The sequence below is a fragment of the Elephantulus edwardii genome, unplaced genomic scaffold (assembly GCF_000299155.1).
Source record: "Elephantulus edwardii isolate Elephantulus edwardi_28Jun2011 unplaced genomic scaffold, EleEdw1.0 scaffold00184, whole genome shotgun sequence".
NCBI classification, from domain to species: Eukaryota; Metazoa; Chordata; class Mammalia; order Macroscelidea; family Macroscelididae; genus Elephantulus; species Elephantulus edwardii.
In genome coordinates, this window is record NW_006399934.1 from 1998104 (window position 1) to 2019017 (window position 20914).

General features: G+C 48.3%; 3 protein-coding genes across 3 annotated transcripts in view; 1 reads left to right on the top strand and 2 right to left on the bottom strand.

The window, feature by feature from the left end:
• Positions 1-513: 513 nt before the first annotated feature.
• On the top strand, positions 514-12496 carry VWA7 (von Willebrand factor A domain containing 7). Its single transcript, XM_006896174.1, has 16 exons — positions 514-744; positions 1029-1310; positions 1808-1904; positions 2516-2626; positions 2976-3171; positions 3272-3441; positions 8092-8204; positions 8438-8554; positions 9112-9297; positions 9942-10074; positions 10237-10389; positions 10495-10587; positions 11047-11348; positions 11426-11565; positions 11774-11948; positions 12323-12496. The coding sequence occupies exons 1-16, from the start codon at positions 514-516 to the stop codon at positions 12494-12496; spliced, it is 2673 nt and encodes an 890-aa protein (XP_006896236.1).
• Positions 12497-13513: 1017 nt separating this feature from the next.
• On the bottom strand, positions 13514-14891 carry SAPCD1 (suppressor APC domain containing 1). Its single transcript, XM_006896264.1, has 5 exons — positions 14778-14891; positions 14435-14575; positions 13884-13979; positions 13692-13781; positions 13514-13600 (listed from the first exon to the last, which is right to left on the bottom strand). Exons 1-5 carry the CDS (start codon positions 14889-14891, stop codon positions 13514-13516), a joined length of 528 nt encoding a protein of 175 aa, XP_006896326.1.
• A 487-nt stretch (positions 14892-15378) lies between these two features.
• The window catches only part of MSH5 (mutS homolog 5), a 32399-nt gene continuing 26863 nt past the window's right edge, over positions 15379-20914 (bottom strand). The window contains exons 12-24 of the mRNA XM_006896175.1: positions 19621-19749; positions 19275-19347; positions 19049-19158; positions 18775-18855; positions 18472-18559; positions 18093-18282; positions 17865-17991; positions 16988-17137; positions 16557-16631; positions 16234-16377; positions 15904-16041; positions 15672-15745; positions 15379-15490 (exon numbers count right to left, since the gene is read on the bottom strand). Of these exons, the coding sequence (XP_006896237.1) occupies positions 15379-15490; positions 15672-15745; positions 15904-16041; positions 16234-16377; positions 16557-16631; positions 16988-17137; positions 17865-17991; positions 18093-18282; positions 18472-18559; positions 18775-18855; positions 19049-19158; positions 19275-19347; positions 19621-19749 (1491 nt within the window). The remainder of the gene's footprint in view (positions 15491-15671; positions 15746-15903; positions 16042-16233; positions 16378-16556; positions 16632-16987; positions 17138-17864; positions 17992-18092; positions 18283-18471; positions 18560-18774; positions 18856-19048; positions 19159-19274; positions 19348-19620; positions 19750-20914) is intronic.

The following is a 20914-nucleotide window of genomic DNA, read 5'->3' on the forward strand; positions in this document are numbered from 1 at the left end:
GGGAGGCCTGCCGGTGGTACCAGCAGCCGCTCTGGCCTTGGGTAGGTGTAAGTAGAGGGGCTTGGGGCTGCCGATTCTGCTCCGCCCCTGCATGGCCCTCCCTCCTCCACTGAGTCCTGGTTAATTATAACTCTGACCTAAGTGCCCTGTGAGGACACCCCAGCCTCCCTACCCAGGAGATCCAACAACCAGGTAGTGGAGAGGCCTGGGAAAAGAAACTTCCGGGGTGTGTGGGTTTCCCTGTGACAGGGCTGGGGACTCAGCCTGGGGCTGATAAGGAGGCCTGGAAAAAGCCTCGGAGCTCACTCCTGGCAAGCCTGTGTCCTGCTGGCCTATTAAGACCTTCAAGTTGTCTGGGTGACAGGAAGCTGTGGAGAAGTAAGGTAGGAGCAGATACGGTGCTGGAGGGAGAGGAGGTGCTTGAGGAGGCCTGAGCAGGTGCCTCTGCAGACAAACCTCCAATCTGTCCTGGAATCACTGCTTTCTCCTATTCCCCAGGTCCATGTCTCAGCCATGCTTCCTGCAGAGGTGCTCCCACCCCGCCTGGGTTCCTCAGTGCTCCTGCTGCTACCATTTCTACTGCCTGCATCTGCTTTCTTCCCCAATTTTTGGAGCCTCCTGGCTGCCATTGGCTCCATCACCCACCAGGACCTGACGGAGGAGGCAGCACTCAATGTTACTCTGCAACTCTTCCTAGAGCAGCCACCCCCTGGCCGGCCGCCCCTCCGCCTGGAGGACTTTCTGGTAAGTGGCTTATTCTCTATCACGTCTCTGCTAGATGCTCTTATTCCCTGGGACCTCTGCTGCTTCAGGGAACATGGTTGTCAGGAGGAAGCATGCTCCCTCTGCCCTCTGCAACAATATACCCTGGGAGGTCTGGTCCTGGCAAACAAGAGCCTGTCCCTTGTAGGGCCTGCATTACTGTCAGTTCCTTCCATATCCATCCTTGAGTGCCTGTGTCTGAAATAAGGAGCAGTGGTGCAATCCTAGGGGCTTCCCTGGAGTCCCTGTCCCCTCCCATTTTCCAGGGCCGCACCCTCCTTGCTGACGACCTCTTTGCCGCCTACTTTGGATCTGGATCGTCTTCCCGGAGGTTCCGAGCAGCTTTAGGTGAGGTGTCTCGTGCCAACGCAGCCCAGGACTTCCTGCCAACTTCCAAAAATGACCCTGACCTGCACTTTGATGCTGAGCGGCTGGACCAGGGGCGCACACGCCTGGCAGCAGCTCTGAGAGAAAGCTTGGTGGCAGCCAGAGCCCTCGATCACACCCTGTCCCGCCAGCGCCTTGGGGCTGCCCTTCATGCTTTGCAGGTGAGAACACAGCCACAAATAAGGTCATGGTAAGAGAAGTCTTCACTTCCAGTTTGCCTGTCTCTAGGATGCAAAACTTCCTAATGGTGACTTCTTGATTATATCTTCCCCTATTCTGGAAGAAACTGAGGACTGCCTGCTAAGCCTTAAAGCTGTTTCCTAATTCCCCACCTCCCAAAATGGCAGTACTTCCTATAGGAACAGCAAGGAGGCGACTGTAGAATAAGTTAATGAGGTCAAAGAAATGAGGGGATAGGCACATCATACAGGACCTGCCCAACCATTGAAAAGCCTCTTTGATATACAAAGAAACACCGGGGGAGTTTCCACTTTGGATAAAACTCAAATGAATGATGAATAGTAACATTTTTGCGAGCCATGAGGAGAGTCTAGAGGTTTTTGAGAGCAGTGGGGGTGAGAGGCTTTCTGCCTAACAGACTGACGTGTTAAGACAGGTTAGTGCCTCATACTCTTCCTTCCATCCTCTGGACCCCCAGGATTTCTACAGTCACAGCAACTGGGTGGAACTGGGACAGGAGCAGCCACACCCTCACCTCCTGTGGCCGAGGCAGGAGTTCCAGAACCTGGCACAAGGTATAGAGTATAGACATGACCCAGGTGGTAGGTGAGAGTCAGTTATACCACCTCTGTGCTGTCTACCCAGCCACAGTGCCACATGACATAGATGTGGCATCCCTTCGTCTCTGGGAGGACCTGTGCTCTCTTCCTTAGTCTAACGAGGGGCCAGGTCAGTTATACAGCTTCCCCATGGTCACACAGGAAAGGACAGACAGCTTCCCCATGGTCACACATGAAAGGACAGAGCCAAGACCAGGTTCTAGACCTCGGCTGAGTCCTCAGCTTTTCTTGTGTGACTTCTTCCCATACTTGCTCATACAGTGTCTCATCCTCCCATATAGATTTGGAACCAGAAGTTGTCTCCTGTGCCCATTGCAAATTCACTTTTGTTTGGAGCTCAGAGAGGGCATAATCTCTATAGAATGAGCTTGTAAACCGAGTTTTCTAGCAGTTGGCCTCAGACAGTCTTGTTACCGGCTCCTGAGCTTTGAGGTTTAGTTCTGAAAACTCAGTACTACATAAAGCATTCTTACTTTGCTCCCATTGGGAGGAAAAGCCAAAAGTGTGGATGGACAGGGATAAAGGCAGGGGAACCTTAGGTTCGAGTCCTTTGTCCTCTCTTCCAGCCAGTGACCCTACCTGCTCTGATTGTGAGCAGTTGAGCTGCCCTGGGAATTTGCTGGACTTCCGACTCCTCACCTCTGGCTACTTTGGAACAGATCCCCCCAAACCTCCAGGTATCCAACATGAGAGCCTCTCAGAAGCAATGGTAGAAAGTCCCTTTTTGTTGACCCTTTCCCTTGGGATCTCAGTGTTATAAGCCCTGGTCTTATGATACCACTTCAGGGAAGAAGGAGAGGATCGTGTGAGTGGGTGGGTGGATGGAGGTCAGACCATGGCTATGAGGGGCAGCTTCTTACTCAGCTGATAGGATTTCTCCACTGCCCATGGGCAGCTTTTAGGGGCTGATGGGAGGGACCTGGGATCTACCATATGCCATAGTGACTACAAAAAGTCACCATTGTTTTCTTGGGATGCAGTGAATTTTTTGACCTCCACCCTCCAGGATCCCTTTCCCCATCTCAGGAAAATGTAGCCATGGGGGCCATTTTGACCGGAGCAGCTCCCAGCCACCCCGGGGAGGCATCAACAAAGATAGCACATCCCCAGGCTTTTCTCCACACCATGAGCTACATCTCCAGGCTGCAAATCTGGCTCTTCTAGCCTCCATCCAGGTCTTCAGCCTCATGCGAAGCCGCCTGGGAGACAGGGATTTCTCCAGGTGAGGGGCTGCCTTGCAGTGCCTCCCTGGTGGGGCTGAGTAGTATGGGCTTGAGGATGAATGCGCAGAGCCATCACTGGGTCTTTTGCCTCCTCCCCAGGTTGCTAGACATCACTCCGGTCTCCAGCTTGAGCTTTGTCCTGGACACGACGGGCAGCATGGGCGAGGAGATTAACGCTGCCAAAATCCAGGCCCGCAGCATTGTGGAGCAGCGACGGGGCACCCCTATGGAGCCTGCGCTCTACATTCTGGTGCCCTTCCACGACCCAGGTAACTGTGCAGGGCAGGTGAGCAGGGGAAGGAACAGTCAGTGCCCTTGCTGGGAAAGTGGGCCTCTAGCTCCAGCTCTTTGAAAAAATGGTAGAGCATCTTCTGATCCTGGTGGGCCTTTACTGGGTGCATGCACCTGCAGAGTAACAATCAGCTCTTTCTTCCACTGTTTTCAGAGTAGCAGCATTTTCTATGAAGTTTTTTGTTTTATTTTGTTGTTTGACAGACAAGCCCACTCTCCCCAAAATCTTCATCCCAATCTCTGACTGGAGAAAATGGAAAGAATTGAAAGTTAAACTATCAGACAAAAAACTGGAGGGGGGTGGGGAGAAATAGAGTTTTTTGGTACGCGTTTTAATTTTTAATTGTGGTAAATTTTTAAGCGATAAAACATTAGCCATTTCTGCAGTTTGCAGCAAGGGCATGTGGTGTGCACCTTGTATTAAAATTGCTTTGTCTTAAAACAAACAAACAAACAAACAACACACAAAAAAATTAGCCATTTCTACAGTCTTCACATGTACCAGTTGGATATTCCATTATGACTTTAATGCATGATCCATACCTCAGTTTTCTTAAGTTTCTGTGCTAGTAGTTTACTGTAGGCAGAAATTAGGATGAAAATTTGGGAGCAGGGGGTTCTGCCGCAGATCTATAGAACCCCCTTGGTGTGTCCTTGGTTCTGTAAAGTGTCTGACTAACTAGTCACATCACATTTATTTCTCCACTGAATTAGAAGTAGAAAAATTAGTTGATTAGTCTTATTGGGGTTTTTTGGGGGGATAAATTCCCCCCTTAATTTATTCTTACTGTGATTTGAATGAATGCTTGCAAAGCATATTCACTTTTCATTCAATTATGCATCACATTTTGTCGTATAACTTTAATTACAAAACCCACAATACAATCACCCTTTCCACTTTCTGTAATTCTCATTTCCATCAATCCTTCTGTCCTACCTCTTCCTGCCTTCAGGGCTTTTTTTATCTTTGAGCAAGTGCTGCTCTTTTTACCTTAATAATCTAACTATTTACCATTGCATGAGCACTGACTCACAGCTCACCCTCCAGAGAGTTTTCAGAGGCTGTAAATCACATGGGAAGAAACTGCTCATCTTTCTGCCAAGGAGCAGCTAGTAGATTCAAACTGTCTGCTTCTGGGTTGGTAGCAAAACTTTCCCCAGTTGGCCACCAGAGCTCCCTTGACCCTCTATGGATGATTATTCAAAGGAGTGAGTGCCCCTTTGTTGTTACTGGTCTTCTTAGAGGCCCATCTATCGTTTGTCTGAAAGCTGACCCACAGGGGTTAGTTTTACACCAGGCTCAAGAGGTGACAGTCTCAAAGCTTCCAGTGGTCCCTATCAGACCATCAAGCCTGGCCTTTCCCACCCTTTTAAGTTTTAAGAACTATGGATAATTGGATCACTTCTCTGACTCTGACTCCCAACATCAGGTGCTGTTGGCAGTGATTAGAAAGTGCTGTTGAGAGTTCAGGGCATTGACACAGTCAACATCTCGTCACTCTTCCAACTTCCACTGCTCCATGGCCCTGTACCTTATCCCTGAAGTCACCCCCTCTTTCTTTTTTTTATTATTATTAATTTTAATGAAAATGTACAGAGATTTTGGATTTCCATTTATTTATTGTTGCACTTTTCTCCCTGCCCACCTGTCCCCCTCAGTTCACTCTTCTCTTTGAAAAGTAAAAGAGAAATTCTTTCATCGTTGTACAATACATCCCCCAAGCCCACTCCACTATGCAGCCTTTGTTCTGTACTCCTGTCATGACAATAATACCTAATCACATATTTTTTTTAAACAGTTCTCTCCCTCATCTGTTTCAATGCAGCATACATTATTGAACCCATCTTTCTCAGCCTCCCCCCAACCCCGATGTCAGTCCCATTTTACAACAGTGGCACCATGCAGTATTTGTCCTTTTGTGACTGAGATACTTCACTCAGCATAATGTCCTCCAGGGTCACCCATTTTGAATAATATTGCATGAGTTCCTTGTTTTTCAATGCAGCATAGTAGTCCATTGTGTGACTACACCACAGTTTCTCTATCCATTTGTTTGTTGATGGGCACTTAGGTTGTTTCCAGCTCCTTGCTATTGTGAACAAAGCCGCAGTAAACATGGGTGTGCAAAAGTCTTCTTGGATGTCAGTTATGGTCTCTTTGGGGTGTATTCCCAGTAGTGGAATTGCTGAGTCAAATGGTATCTCTATTTGCAACTTTTCGAGAAAGCGCCACACTGCCTTCCACAATGGTTGTACTATTTTACACTCCCACCAACAGTGAATAAGGGTTCCAGTTTCTCTACAACCCCGCCAGCATTTGTTGCTTGCTGTTCTGTTAAATTTTGCTGTTCTTACTGTAGTGAGGGTGAGATGATATCATAGTTGTTTTTATTTGCATCTCTCTTAGAGATAGGATTTTGAACATTTCTTCATGTGTTTGTTGGACATATGAATGTCTTCTTTGGTGAAGTGTCTGTTCATATCTTTTTAACTGAGTTGTTTACTTTTGTCTTGTTGTGGTGCTCCAGTATTTTATAAACTGTAGATATAAGTTCCTTATCTGACATGTCATTACCAAATACTTTTTCCCAGTCTGTGGCTTCCCTTTTTATCCTTTTGGAGAAGTTTTTGGATGTGCATAGGGATTTGATTCTTAGAAGATCCCATTCATCTATTTTATCCTCTCCTGGTTGTAGATTTTTTTCAGGATGCTTGGAAGACTGTTTATGTTGTGGATTAGAACTTCTAGAGTTCTTCCAAGCTTTTCTTTAATGACGTTTTATAGTCTGGTTTTAGTCCTAGGTCCATGATCCACCTTGAGTTGGTTTTTGTGTATGGAGTGAGGTGTGGATCTTGGTTGAGTTTTCTGCAGATTGACTAGTCTCATTGTATATCCTTGGTCTGATCATTTAACCTCATTTTACCTTACTTGGGTCCATTTGCCAAAATGGATTCATTTAGCTCTGAGGAGCAGGAGGTAGACCCTCAGCTATTAACAGTGATTTGAACCCCCAAACTGCTCCATCGGAAGAAAATATGCCAATCTGCTTCTATAAAGCCTGGAAACCCCATGGGGCAGTTCTGCTCTACAGGGTTGCTAGAAGTTGTGCTCGCTTCGGCAGCACATATACTAAAATTGGAACGATACAGAGAAGATTAGCATGGCCCCTGCGCAAGGATGACACGCAAATTCGTGAAGCGCTCCATATTTTTGACCCTGAAATGAACCAGTCTGTAACGAAGGCTAACTCCTAACTCCTTTCACCTACAAATTTCGTCTTTGGATACAAAGCTAAGTGGATAATCCTTACGGAGGGACTGTTTAAAAAGAGGCAGGGAGAAGAAAAGAAAAGAAAAAAAAAGGATTGCTAGAAGTTAGAATCTACTTGACAGCAATGGGTTTGGCTTAATTTGTAGACCTGCCTTATCCTGTCTAAAGTAGTCCTGGTAGGTAATAGGTAACATATTAGGCTGCCAAACAAAAGATTGGTAGTTCTAATCCACCAGCCGCTCCAGGAGAGAAAGATGAACAGCCTTCTGTAGATTTACAGTATAAGAAACCCAATGGAAAATCACTATGAATTGGAACCAACTTGACAGCAATGGCTCATCCTGCCTAAAGGAACCCTGGTAGCACAGCAAGTTAGGCACTGAGCAGCTGCTCACCAAAAAGTTGGTGGTTGTAGCCCAGCTGTTACCCACTTGTGGGAGAGAGGAGGCAGTCAGCTCCTTTCAAAACATTCAACCTGAGACCCTGTGGAACAGTTCCCTGTTCTGTAAGGTTGCTGGGATTCAGCATCAAGTTCACAGAGTGGGTTTGGTTTTGGGTGTCACCTGAGGAACCCTGGTGCAAAATAAAGGATTCAGCTGTTAACCCGAAGTTTGGAGGTTCAAACCATCTCAAAACTCTGTGAAAGGAAGATGAGGCTATCTGTTGCGGTAAATCTGTAAAGCTTTAGAACCTTGGAACCCTGAGGGGCAGTTCTCTGACCAATACGGCAACTGTGAATCAGAATCAACTTGACATCAGTGGGTCATGTTTGGTTTTAGATCTTGCCTATCACCCAGGGTTGAAATGGTGATCAAATAAAGAACCTCCTAGGATATCCCAAAAGATGGGGTTTTACTCTGGTTTGTCTATAGAAGGCAATTTTAGGGATTGGCATTTGATAGAGAGTTGTTACCTTTGCTGATGATACCAATAAATGTGTCAGTAAGAATTTACCTCTTTTTTGTGTCAAGGCACTAGTCTAGGATTTACAAAATCAACTTCTAGTTCTTCCAATAATCTTCTGAAGTACTGTTATTTTCTCTGACTTTTGTGACAAGGAAACTTGAGGCCCCAGTTGCTGTTTTAGATACACATAACACCCAGTAAATACCTCCCTCCGTAGGAGCATAGGAAGTGCCACCATTCTGTTAAGAAAGCAGAGTCAGGAGCACTAACTTTCCACCAGTGGTTCCTAACCCCTGCCCTGTACTAACGTGTAACCCATTTAAATTTAAAGTATTATTTCAATACTTGTCTATCCCAGGAGCACAGCAGGCCTCTCAGCTGGGGCTGTGTCCCTGGGTGGAAACGAGGGTAGCTTTCTCTTACTCATCTCAGTCTCCTTGCATCTCTCCAGAGTTTGGTCCTGTGTTTACAACCAGTGACCCCGACAGCTTCTGGCAACAACTCAATGAGCTCCACGCCTTGGGCGGTGGAGATGAGCCTGAGATGTGCCTATCAGCCTTGGAGGTCTGGCCCACCGCCTTCCCCCTTTGTTCTCTCCTTCTCCCCTTTGTCCCATCCCTGCCACCAAGAAAAGCTAGACCTTTCTTTCCTGGGACACCCCCACCATCTTCCCTACTCCTTTCCACACCTTCACTCACCATTCCAGGTCCGTCTTGCTTTTTGCTTTGTCCTCCCTTGTTTTTCCCTTCTCCTTCTTACTGCCCTTTTTAATGCTACCCTTTTTCCCTCCCTGCCAGCTGGCCCTGCTGCACACACCTCCGCTCTCAGACATCTTTGTCTTCACTGATGCCTCCCCTAAGGACGCCTTTCTCACCAACCGGGTGGAATCTCTGACTCAGGAGCGACACTGCCGAGTGAGCATCGCTGGTGGGAGACCCATAACTGACTAGCCACCTGGTGACATGACATACCCTGTGACAAGAGTCTTATGTCACAGCACGTGATGGTGGTCGAGCAGCCAGAGCTCGGGAGGGGAGGAGCAGGAAGTGAAGGTCTTACTTCCTGATACATTGAATAATGCTCCAGAGTGTGAGACCCAACCCTTAATAATGTTGCATTCTTATTTTAACCTGCTCCAGTAAAGCATTTGAAGAACTGGGAATAGAATAAAAAATTATATAACCAATTTTAAATATAACCAAAAATTTGCTGTGAAATAGTAACATGATGGTTACAATGAGAGCAGCCAGCTACTAACTGAAGGCTTGCGGTGAAGGATTGTATTATCAGAGACCTCCACAGAAGCAGCCAGAGGCTAGACAAAAGCTGTGTCACCCATCATAAGCTTTGTGGAAAGTGTGAGCACAGGAGTTCTTTATTCATAATGGTAGATGGCATTCAGACACAAGACACAGGAGTTCTTTATTCATAATGGTAGATGGCATTCAGACACAGTCTCTTCTGGCCATAGGTGACATTTCTAGTGACTGAAGATCCTTCGAGGGTGCGGATGCGGACCCGGCGTGAGGTCTTGTCCCCTCTGCGTTTTAAGCCATATGAGGCAGTGGCCCTAGCCTCAGGAGGCGAGCTGATCTTCACCAAAGACCAGTACATTCAAGATGTGGCAGCCATAGTTGGAGAGAGCATGGCTGACCTGGTAAGTGAGTGAGGGTCAGGGGGTCACCATCCTGAGCTGAGAACTAAGGTGATGAATGACATTTTAGCTCTTTCTCCTCAGTCAAAAGAGGCAGAGGTCCCATTGCTATAGTGCCATTCCAGGCAAGGATGGGAAAGGAAATGTCTTTCCCTCTAAGATTCACAGCTACTCACCTTCTGCATTGCTATTTCCATGTTAGTATCATGTGCCATCTTGGTCTGCAGTATTCTGCCCTGCACACTGCCACAAGAAGTCTTGCCATCTTTAAAAGGGAGAACAGGAAGTGACCACCTCATTCTTAATTCCTTACCCCCAAGTTTGCCGTTGACGACTAATCTTACTCCTGTGCCCCTCTCTCACTGGTATACTTTCTCTCTTAAAAACAAACAACAAAAACAAGAAACTGCTGTCAAATTGATTCCAAGTCTGATTTCCACAGCTAATGGGAAGAGACTACCTGTCTTTCTCCCATGGAGCAAGCTGGAGCTTCCAATCCACCAGCCTTTCCATTCACAGTGCAGCACTCACTGTGCACCCCGCCACCAGAGATCCTTATTCTTTGTCCTTGTGTGACTTTCTTTCTGTCTCCTAGTTCTCTGTGTCTCATCTTCTCCCCTGGTTTTGGTTTCTGCCCATCCCCCAAGGTGACACTTCCCTTGGAACCCCCTGTCGTGGTTTCTGGGAAGCCACTCGCATTCACTGTGGATGAGATGCTGCAGAGGATCACAGTCCGGATCCATGGAGAAGTCAGCAGTTTCTGGATCAGGAATCCTGCAGGTATGTCCGTGCTTGTAGCTCAAGGAAGAGGGAAGAATGGAGACTTGAGTATGAGGGAGGTGCAGTAGGGGAAAGGGAGAGGGACTTAAGATCTGAACTTGAAGAGAAGAGAGAAGAATAATTGTCTCATATGGCAGGGTTTTTTCCCATCTCTCCCCACAGGGATCTCCCAGGACCAGGAGGAAGGTCAGGGTCCTCTCGGTCACACTCGACACTTTGGGAAGTTCTGGATGATGACTCTGAATGAGCCCCCCCTGAAAGGATCCTGGGAGATCCAGATCACAGCTGAGGGCACTCCACGGGTAAGAGTACAAGGTAAGGAGGGAGGTATCTTGTCAAAGGGAAGGGGGATCTGCAGACCTCAGATCCATCAGTTACGTTCATTGTGGGAGAGTCCCTGACCGCCTTTGCCCTCTGCAGCCCAGACCTCCGTGGACTTTCTTGTTCACTTTGGGATCCCAGTGGAGGAGGGACCCCACCCTGGCCTCTATCCGCTGACGCAGCCAGTTGCAGGTACATTTACTGCCCATCCTTCCACACCCAGTTCATAAATCCTTTTAAAATAGATTTAAACTTTTGCATTGTAGTTTACCATGGTGAAGTACACTAAGGAGCTGTGGTGGCGCAGTGGTTAAGTACTCTGTTACCAGCCAGAAGATACCAGCTGCTCAGCACATGAAAGACATAGCTCTAGAAGCCCAAGGAGACAGTTCTACTCTGTCTGACAGGGTCACTGAGAGAATTGGTGGCAGCAGATATTGGGAGAGGGGGGTGGCTTACCTTCAGATTTCATATGTAAACCTATCATGCATTTCAAAATACAAGAATTTTCAGCATCCCAGAATCCCTTCTGATCCTTGCTATCAGTTGCCCCCATACTACCAAGAGGTAACCCTTATTCCAAAGGCAGTTCATCATTTTTCCTTGTGTCGCTGACTCTCACGCAGACCATGGTTCCCTTCTCTATCCCAGGTCTCCAGACTCAGCTGATGGTGGAGGTGACAGGACTCAGCTCCAGGGCGAACTCAGGGAATTACAGGCCACATTTCTCTCACGTTATCCTTCGAGGGGTCCCAGAGGGCACAGAACTAGGCCGGGTGTCCTTGGAGCCTGTGGGTCCCCCTGAGCGAGGTCTCCTTGCAGCCTCCCTGCCTCCCACACTACTGCCCACACCTGGGCGCTTCACCTTGGAACTAATTGGCCAGGATGGAGCGGGTCAGAGCTTGCACAGGGCAGCCCTCCAACCCTGCACCATGGCCCCAGTGCTTCTGGAGGTGAGATGCCTGGGGAGGTGCAGCCGAGGCTGGAGGGAGCTGAGGTGGAGCCTCCACTGACAGGCCCACCTCTGCAGCTCAGTGGCCCTCCTGGTTTCCTGACACCAGGCACCCATACCCAGCTCAGCTTCTACATTGCCAGCTTCTTGGGCCCTCAAGAGCTCAGCCTTACTGCAACAGTCAACCCCAGCTTTGCCCTCACCTCTAACCTCTCCAGGTGAGACCTCTGAACCCTGTGGCTCCTTTCTGGCCTCGCTGTTCCCCAACCCCTCTTCACCCCCCTCCATTATCCTAAGCCCCGATTCTGGTCCCTTCTGATTGTGCCTCATATTCTTCTGCCCTTGTGCTGTCTGTGGCTCCACTGACTGGTTCATGGTTCAGTGGTATCTGGGCTTAAAGCAGCTAGTCTTTTATTCATCCTCCAGGGTTCATCTGGGACAAAATGAGTCTGCCTGGGGACACCTGTGGCTGGAGGTCCCAGATTCAGCTGCCCCTGACTTGGTGGTGATGGTGACAGTGACTGCGGAGGATCTAGAAGCCAGCTCAGTGCCCCCAACCCATGCCTTCCTGCGGCTCCTGGTGCTGGCTCAGGCCCCCCAGGTGAGACATCCCCCCAGTTCTTCAGAGGGTAGGTCAAAGAGAGGGCCCCACCTCATCCCAACTGTATAGTTCAGATTTACAGCAACCCTACAGGACAGGGTAGAACTGCCCTGCAGGGTTTCTGTGACATAAATCTCACTGGATACATCCTGCCACATCCTTTTCAGTGCCTGGTGGGTTCGGACCACTGACTTTTCCATTAGTAGCTGAGTACTTTAAACACTGTATCACCAAGTTCCTAAAGAGCGCTGTTGTTATGTACCATAAAGTTGGAACTGATTCATAGCTGACCCTCCAGTGGGTTTTCAGAGGCTGTAAATAGCGTGGGAAGAGATTGCCCTTCACCCACCCTGATGGTCTCTCCTCCTCCCTAGGACCAGCTCACTTCCTCGGTCCACTCAACCGGCTCTGTCCTCACCACAGCCAGCCCTGCCTTTGCCCCGTCCACTGTGATGACACAGGGGAGGGCTGGTGGTGGGATGTCGGGCAGCCCCTGGTGGGGCACAGTTGGAGGGGTGCTGCTCCTGCTGGGCCTGTCCTCCTGGTAACAGAAGAAACCCTAGAGGGATGGGTCCCAGCACGTTTTTCAGTCTGCTCCACAGTAGGAAGGAGATCCGGGCCTTACCTTTCCATGCGGAGGCGGACGTTTTCTTTCTCATGTGCTTTGTCCCTTCTCTGTGTTAAAACTGTTAAGTGTGGGGTGGAGGACGATGAATTTTCCCACGGTGCACTTTCCTTCTCAACCATGTGGGATCCAAACCAAAGACTTAGTTTTAGAGAAAACTGCTTTCTAATTCTTTGGTAGTGTCTTTATTCTGCTACCTCTTCATGCTTGCCCAGACTCAGGTAGAGAAAAAGTACATGGAGCAGAGACCAGACTGGGACTGGGATAGGAAGATAATGTTGTTAGGTACTGTTGAGTCAGCTGCAACTCAGAAAGACCCTGTGAACAATGGAGCCTATCCCTGCCCTATCCTGTGCCATCCTCATCATCTCTGACATCTTCAAGGCCACCTTACAGTTTCTGTGTCCATCTCTCTCATTGAGTGTCTTCTACTCTTTGGCTGACCCTCACCTTTCCAACCCCAGGAGGGAACCATTGTTGTTGTTTGCCATCAAGTTGGAACCAACCCATAGCTGACCCTCCTGGGGGTTTTCAGAGGCAGTAAATTGCATGGGAGGAGATTACCTATCATTTTCCTGTAGAGCAGCTAGTGGGCACTGGGAAGTATTATTTCTAGAATTTTTAAAATTTGAGACTCCAGAACAGCTTCTATTTTATTTTTGTATTTAAAGCTGCAGAACAGATTAAATAAACATGTCTTTTCTCCAGAGGAATTTTGAAGAAAGATAATTTTTTTTCACATCATATAGGGCAGGATGAGGGCATGAAACACCAAAAAGATGAAATGGAAGTGTTGAGGAACAGAGAAACAACTATACCAAGATGTCTAAACTTCCACTGAACCTAACCTAGGTGGCTGTTGGCTTAAGAAGCAGAAGGAGGGAGCTGAGGGCTCTGACGTGGCCTCCCCTCAGCCATCTGAGGAGAGTGAGAGGAGGTGTCAGACAAGCGTAGGGCCCCACCGCCTCTTGGGCTCCACTGTCTCCTCCTGTGTCTGGGTGACTCCTTTCCACTGCCTTGAGGACTCCTGAAAAAGAGGAGAGAGAAGCAGCCTAAGCAGTGGAGTGCCTTCTGTCCTGTGGGGTGAGAGCTTCTCTTTCCACACACCTACAGTTTACCTGTTGCTGCCACAAATTCAGCTTCCTTCGCCTCTCCTTCCCCTGCTGGGTGGTACAGGAACTACCTTTGTTCGATGGATGTCGGGAGAACTGAGAGGAAAATGAGCTGTTTCCTGATAAACCAGTAGTGACCTTCAAAACGCCCCTCTCTCCCCTCATCCCAAACATTTAAACTAAAAACAATAAACTCACCTTCCCCCGAATGAGATTCTGCAAACAGTGGTTCACCTTTTGTATCTGGGATAACTGGGGGCCACAAGGCTCTGGGTGTAAATCTGCTAGAAAATTCTAAAGAAGACAAAGTTGGAGGCTAATAACATGGAGAAAATCTGAGGTCTACCTGCTGCTCTCGTCCTGTCCCCATAGGACATTCCTTTCCACATGGGTTACCTCATCCTAGCAGGTGGAAAAATCCAATGGTCTGCATCTCCATCTCTTCAGCATTTTAGTTCCTAAATTTCCTTAAATTAAACACCACAATACCCTCTTTTTCTATTCTTTGTGCCCTTGGAGTGGTGCAGGCTACTCCCCTGTCTCAATGGAATGATCCAAATCATGTCCCTTTGAATGGAGAGTAGACCAGCATCCCCCATCCCAATAATGGACACCACACCTACCACTCAGCATCCTATAATTACTATGCTGCTTCTGATTCCTGCCCATTAACTCTCTCTTCTCCAGAATGGTCACATTCCCAGTCCATCCCTTGCATCACATACATACACACACAGGTAGCTACATACTTCACCGAGGGCCCCCAGGTGTAGCTGCTGCTGCTGTGCCTCCCTTAGATGGTTCCCAAACCAGGCTTGACACTGCTCCAGCAGCTCCAGCCCCTGCCACAGGGCATCTTGCTCTCGCTCCAGGGCCTGCATTCTCTGAAGCTGGAAAGGCAGGAAGTACAAGTTGACTGGACCTCTGTCCTGCCTCTCAACCCTTGCGGGATCATTGTCTGGTCACAGGTTATGAGCCCAGACTGACCACTGTGAACCTGGATGGCAAGGAAAGGGGGAACACTTTGAGAGTTCTTAAAGTTGAATGGACACATGGAGGCAAACCTAGAAAGAAGTGTTGGCGAATACTTACCCAGAGGAAGAAGCTCCGGGCCCCTGGATCCTGGCGGCTTGTTCCCAGTGGCAGCAGCAGGACTGTGTAGGGAGTCCGTGCCAAGGGCAGCCCTCCGGAAGCCCTGCTCCCCATGGCTCTGAGGTGGGAAGGGTGGAGCCACTCCCACTAGTGCAGCCGGGCTAATCCCTGCCCTACACCCATCCTCCCAGTCTTTCAGTCTCAGGGCCTTCTCTAACATATCTAAGGTTGAAGTGTTCCTATTTATGGGAAACCATGTGTCCCTTGGGCTTCTCTGCCTCTTAGGGCCTCCCTAACATGCCTTTGAACTCCCCCTGGATAGAATCTGAGGATCTACCTACAGCAGTGTCACTGTTTTCAGTAAGTCCATGGTGGACTTATGCTCTGCATTCAGCTTCTTCCTATTTTCTCTTGTGTTTTGAATGGCCTAAGAAAATGACAGCTCTATCCAAACAAACTTTATTCCTAATATGAAACAAATGCGCAGGGAAATGGGAAAGGAAAAACCTGGGGTTAAAAGAGAAAAGGAAACAAAATGGGCATGAAGATAATCCGGGGGTGGGGGAGCCTTGGAGAATGGGGGAGAGCAGAAGAAAGGCCCTTAGAGGATGGAGCTGGCCGCAGGCAGCACTTCCTGACTCATGAATGCATCCAGATCCAGGCCGGGGTCTTCCAAATCCAGTTTCAGAAACTTATCCACCAAGGCCTGGCAACTGGAGGAGAGAGAAAACAGACTTTTGGTTAAGATAAAAGAGTCTGAATCACAGGAAGCATGGGATCTTGAAGATGTTGGGTTTCTCTGAAGGGTGAAGTGCTGGCAGAAGGCCCTCTGAGGCCCTGGAGAGGGGAGAAGGCCTGGAAGAGATGAACAAGGACACTAGGCCACACACTCACTTTTTCATTTGATTCTCTTTTTGTGAATCCTTGACAGGCTTGATTGGTTTTCCACTGCGGATTAAGTCTGAGATCTAGGACCAATCAGAATGATGAGAGGCAAAAGAGTCAAAGGACAGAAGTAGAAGTCAGAGACCTTGTGGGCCCAGAAACTCAGGGGTCTCCTGTCCCTGAGAGGAGCAGGAGCAATAGGAAGAGGACCCTGGATGGGAGGTGGCTTGCATAGAATCACCTCCTTGCCACGAGCAATAAGATTGTCAGGAATCCCAGCTTGGGCAGCTGTGTGGGAAGCATGGCTGGCATTGGCAACACCTTTGCAAATCTGGTAGAAGAAGACAAGGTCATCTCCATCGTCACACGTCTCCATGGTCTTAAAAGAAAATAAAAGGGGGCAACGTATCATCAGCCATTCTGCTGCTTTTCCTGAAGCCCTTGGTTAACCCCTGTGGGGAAAAGAGAAGGGAGAAGATCCCTTCAAGGTTTAAGGAACCCTTGTTCCATTGGAGACGCCAGTTCTCATATTGGAGAAACCCCAGCCCCGGGACTAAGTTGGTTTCCTTACCAAATACTCAATGAAGGGTCCTTGTGGCAGCAGCTGTAACTGAACAAGACTCAGAAAGTTGGTGGCCACAAAGATCTGTGGGCATGTGGGGCCGAGGGCCAGCCAGTGTCGGAGCACAGCAGCTAGGAGGGCAAGCCCGTCCACCTGTGCAGAGGGCGTGGTGAGGCTGCGGATGCCCCTCTGCCAGCCCTGGCTCTTCCTCTCGCCCACTGTTTCTCCTCTGCCCACACATCCCTATTCTTTCCCCAAGGTTCAGCCTCCCTCTCATGCTCCTTCATCTCCTGTTTTCCCCTCCTCAGTTTCTAATCATTTTCTCCCCTCACCGTGTTGGTTCCCTTTCCGAATTCATCGATAAGGACCAGAGATTTCTCAGTGGCATTGTTCACAGCTTTTGCGACCTGCCAGACATGAGGTGGACAAAGGAGTGTTTGGTTAGCATCCTGAAGAGGGCTGGAACATGCTGGCCACAGTGTGTAGAAGGCTGTTGATGGGGCCTCTCACTGGACTACAAGGTTTTTCATGGCAAAGTACATGTTTTGTTCTTTCCTTCATTGCCAGCAGTGCCTTACATAAAGTAAAGGTTCAATAAATGTTTATGGTATTGATTTTTCCAGCCTCTGAACTGGGTGTTCCCCAACCCTAGTGTAGAGGGCATGCCAGCAAAAGGAATTATTTTCTTACTCTAAGCATTTTTGGGGGAGGTGGAGTTCTTGTCCCCCATCCCCCTTTTCAACCTCCCTTTGCACCCTTTAACCTGGTTGAGGTCGATCATGAAGGTGGAAAGGCCAAGGGAGATGGATTCACAGCTATGGATTCGAGTGAAGATGGCATCTACTGTCCCGATTTCAGCCTCCTCTGCTGGCACAAAGCTGCCCACCAAAGCCATGAATGTGATCAAGCCTACCTGAACAGGGAAGGAAACAGGGCCTGGTGCATGGGCTGAGGTGAGGGTGTAAATGATAGTTCAAGGACAGGTGGACTCAGCTGAACACAAGACGGGAGGGGAAGGTAATAGAACACACCATTTTCCTCCTCTCAAAATCTTAATCTCTCCTTAAGCTCACTCTAGAGTGGGCAAAGCATATTTGGGGATGTTCAGAGCTGATTTTTGTTGTAGTTATGTGCTGTTGAGTGGCTTGTGACTTACAGTGACCCTATGTACAGCAGCTCTCAACCCTGCTCTATCCTGAACCAGCCTTACTGTCTCAACACACCTACCCCCATTACTCCAGTCACTGAGTCAATCCATCTCATCGAGGGTCTTCCCCTCCTGCGCTGTCCCTCCACCCTCCCAAGCATGACATCCCTCTCCAAGGACTGGTCCCTCCTTGTAACATGCCCAAAGTATCTGGTGCTTCAGAATCCTTGCCTCCAAGGACCAGTGTGGTTTCACCCTTTTCAGAACAAACCTGTTCTCTTAGCAGTACGTGGTATATTCAATACTCTTGTTCAGAGGTGGGTGAAGGGAACTCAGGCCATGAAGAGATCGGCACTGTCTAGGATATGAGGCAGAGCTGTGGAGGGGCTGGGGCAGGGAAGAGCTGGAGGGAGCTGGATTGGCTAGAAGATGGGGAGTAGGTGGAAAGGCAGAAAAGATGCCAGGGGCCCAGGCTGTTGGGAGTTCACCTCACCTGTTTGAGGTATATACTCTTCCCTGAAGAGTTGGGCCCAGTGATGACTTTGACCCTCCCTTTGTCCCCACCACATTCTGCAGAGTTGGGCACAAAGGTTCTGGCACAGAGTTCCATCAGAGGATGTCTGGAGTGGGTGGAGAGGAATCTCTAAGTGCACAGCCCAGGTGGGTGAACCCCTCAGGAGACAGGCCCTTGTGGACATGCTTCCACCCACTCCATTCTCACCTGCCTCTCTGGATTCTTACTCCAAGGAGTCTGGGGGAGTATTGGGGTCTTGAGTAGCCATAGTCCCTGGCAGCACTGGCAAGAGCCAGCAAGACATCCAGGCGGGAAGCAAGGTCCAAAACCCGGGTCAGGACAGCTGCCCGGGCCAGCACCTGACATTGCAGCTGATACATCAATAAAGTCTCTTGGTCTGGGGGGGCAGGTAAGTGGGAGCTGAAGGTCAAGGCCGGGGCAAGGTGAAGCACAGAGAAATCCAGCAACAGGGTTGCAGAGACAGTCCAAGACCCTAAGAGATACTCAGAGGAGATGATACAGAGTTGGAGTAAGAGAAACAGAAAACAGGTGAGGCCCCTCACCCCAGCCTCTTGAGTCTCCTCACCCCGGATCTCACAGTGCAGATCCCCCAGCAATGCGTCCAGCTCCTTGGTTCGAGCACTACGATAATGCAGCTTCTCCTCTGACAGAAACTGTACACAAGGGGTCAAAGCTAAAGGTTTTGCTGCTCTCAGTCTTCCTCTCCTGTCTCACCTCACCTCCAGTCCCCAACCCAGATTTTTCTCCTTTGTCTCAGCTGGCAAAAATTGACAGAGGTATGATCCCATAATGGCCAGCACTGATGGAGTGAGGCCCCCTTGGCATGATTCATGTTCCTTATCACGGCCCTGTGCAGGTCAAGTCTTACCATGAAGTCCAGTCCCTCAATCTCAAAGTCACTGGCCTCCACCATGGACGGCAGGCGGGGAATAGAAAGAAGGAAGCCAATCTGGGGAGAGTACAGAGGAGGTAATGAAGAGGGACTGGGAATCTTCTACCACAGCAGTAGCCTAGACACTCCTGTATCCACCACCAAAAGTCACATGTTTTTCAGACTCATCCAGTAGTTTTTTATTACTAACGTGTGTCTCTCGTAAGTCTAATGTCTCCCCTAAAACCCTGCTACACCCTACAGACCTCACCAGAGGGATGTAGATGACACTGCATGAAGGAATACGGGAGTCCAGAATATCCAGCTCCTTCCGAGCGACTTCTGTGAGGAAACTGGGCAGTCCCATCAGCCTTCGTTTTTCTAGGAGGTAAAAAACACAAAAGGAAGGTTGACTCTTCTTGCCCTGGATGCTGATGATCTCCAGTTATAGTAAATAACTGTCAGTGGTACCTCACCACCAGACACCTAACACTCACTCTCATCGATTTCAGGATCTATGTTGGGGAGAACGGTGAAGCGGTTTTCAGCAAGGCTGCCCTCAAAGTCCACCTGAGAAGGCAAGGAGTCCTGTTTCTTTCCACCCCAGTACCATTGCTCAGTCCTGTTCCCCAGCTTACCTGGGCCCCAGTTTCCCTCTGTACAGTTCCAGCTTCAGTCCTAACCCTCCAGGCATATCCTGATGTTCTACCTTTTCTCACCATCCATTCTTTGATCCCCTAACTGACCAGCACCTATACTCCCAAACCGCAACCCCACTCCTTCTCCCATATCATTTTCCCCCCTCATCCTTCTCAAGAGCTCTGTCTCTTTCTTTCCACTCACTACTTTCCCAATGAGGCTGGCGATATGATGCAGGTCATCAGAGAATTCCTGGGCAATGTTCCGGAAGAGCTGAATGGACTGAGGCAGGGAGCGGCACGCATCCCTGAGGCCCAGGGCACTGTACACAGTCTGTGGGGATAAATGGACAGAGAAAGGCAGTCCATACCCAGGATGGGCTGAATGAGGAGGACAGGAATAGACTGAAAAGAACAAAACAAGAAAGGACTCAAAGACAAAAAGAAAAGAGAAGGGCAAATGGCATCTGTCAAAGTCTGTGCCAGGCTCATATTTTTTTAAAAAGTGCAACTACTTGTATGGCAACAGTCTGGAACAAGGGGTGCATTGCTGGGTGGGCTGAGGAGGAAGAGGGAAGAAAATGTGCAACAATAAATAAAAAAATAAGGAAGAAAAAATGAAGCTACTATGAGGTGGATTGATTCAGTGACTGGGATAATTGGGATGGGAGTGTCAGAGACGGTGCTATTGGCACAGGACAGAGCGGAGTTTAGGGCTGTTGTACATAGGGTCGCTATGAATCGCAGGCGACTCGACGGCACATAACAACAACAACTATGGGTTAAGTAAATATACTATAGATAATGAGAACTGAAGTCAATCTTTGATGTTCATCAGTTAAGTGCTTAAAGTCTTCTTCAATTATAACAAACAAGGTTGTATCATCTGCATTTTCAAGGTGGTTAATGAGTCTTCCTCCAATCTCGATGCTTCTTGGACTATTTGCTCAACATACAGATTGAGTAAGTATACTGAAAGGATACAACCCTGACAGATATCTTTCATGATTTTAAACAAATTGTTCTGTTCCAGTAACTGCCTCTTAGTCAATGTACAAGTTTCACACATATACAATTAAGTGTTCTGGAATTCCTATTCCTCACAATATCATAACTTATTAGTCACATAATCAAATACATTTACATAATGAATAAAACACAAGTAAACAAGCAGCAACTACAACAACAAACAAATGCAGGTAAACATTTTTCTGATATTCCCTGCTTTTAGCTAAGATCCGTCTGGTGTCAGCAATGATTTTTGCCGTTCCCTCTAGATAAACAGCTAAAACAAATTTTAAATTATTTTCAGTAAGATTTTACTTGTGTGAGATGTTAATGATATTGTTAGACAATTTCTACCTTTTCTTGGATCATCCTTCTTTAGAAGATGGATTGTCCTGATTTCAAATCCTACTACACTGCCGTAGTGGTAAAGACAGCATGGTACTGGTACAATGACAGACACATAGATCAATGGAATCGAATTGAGAATCCAT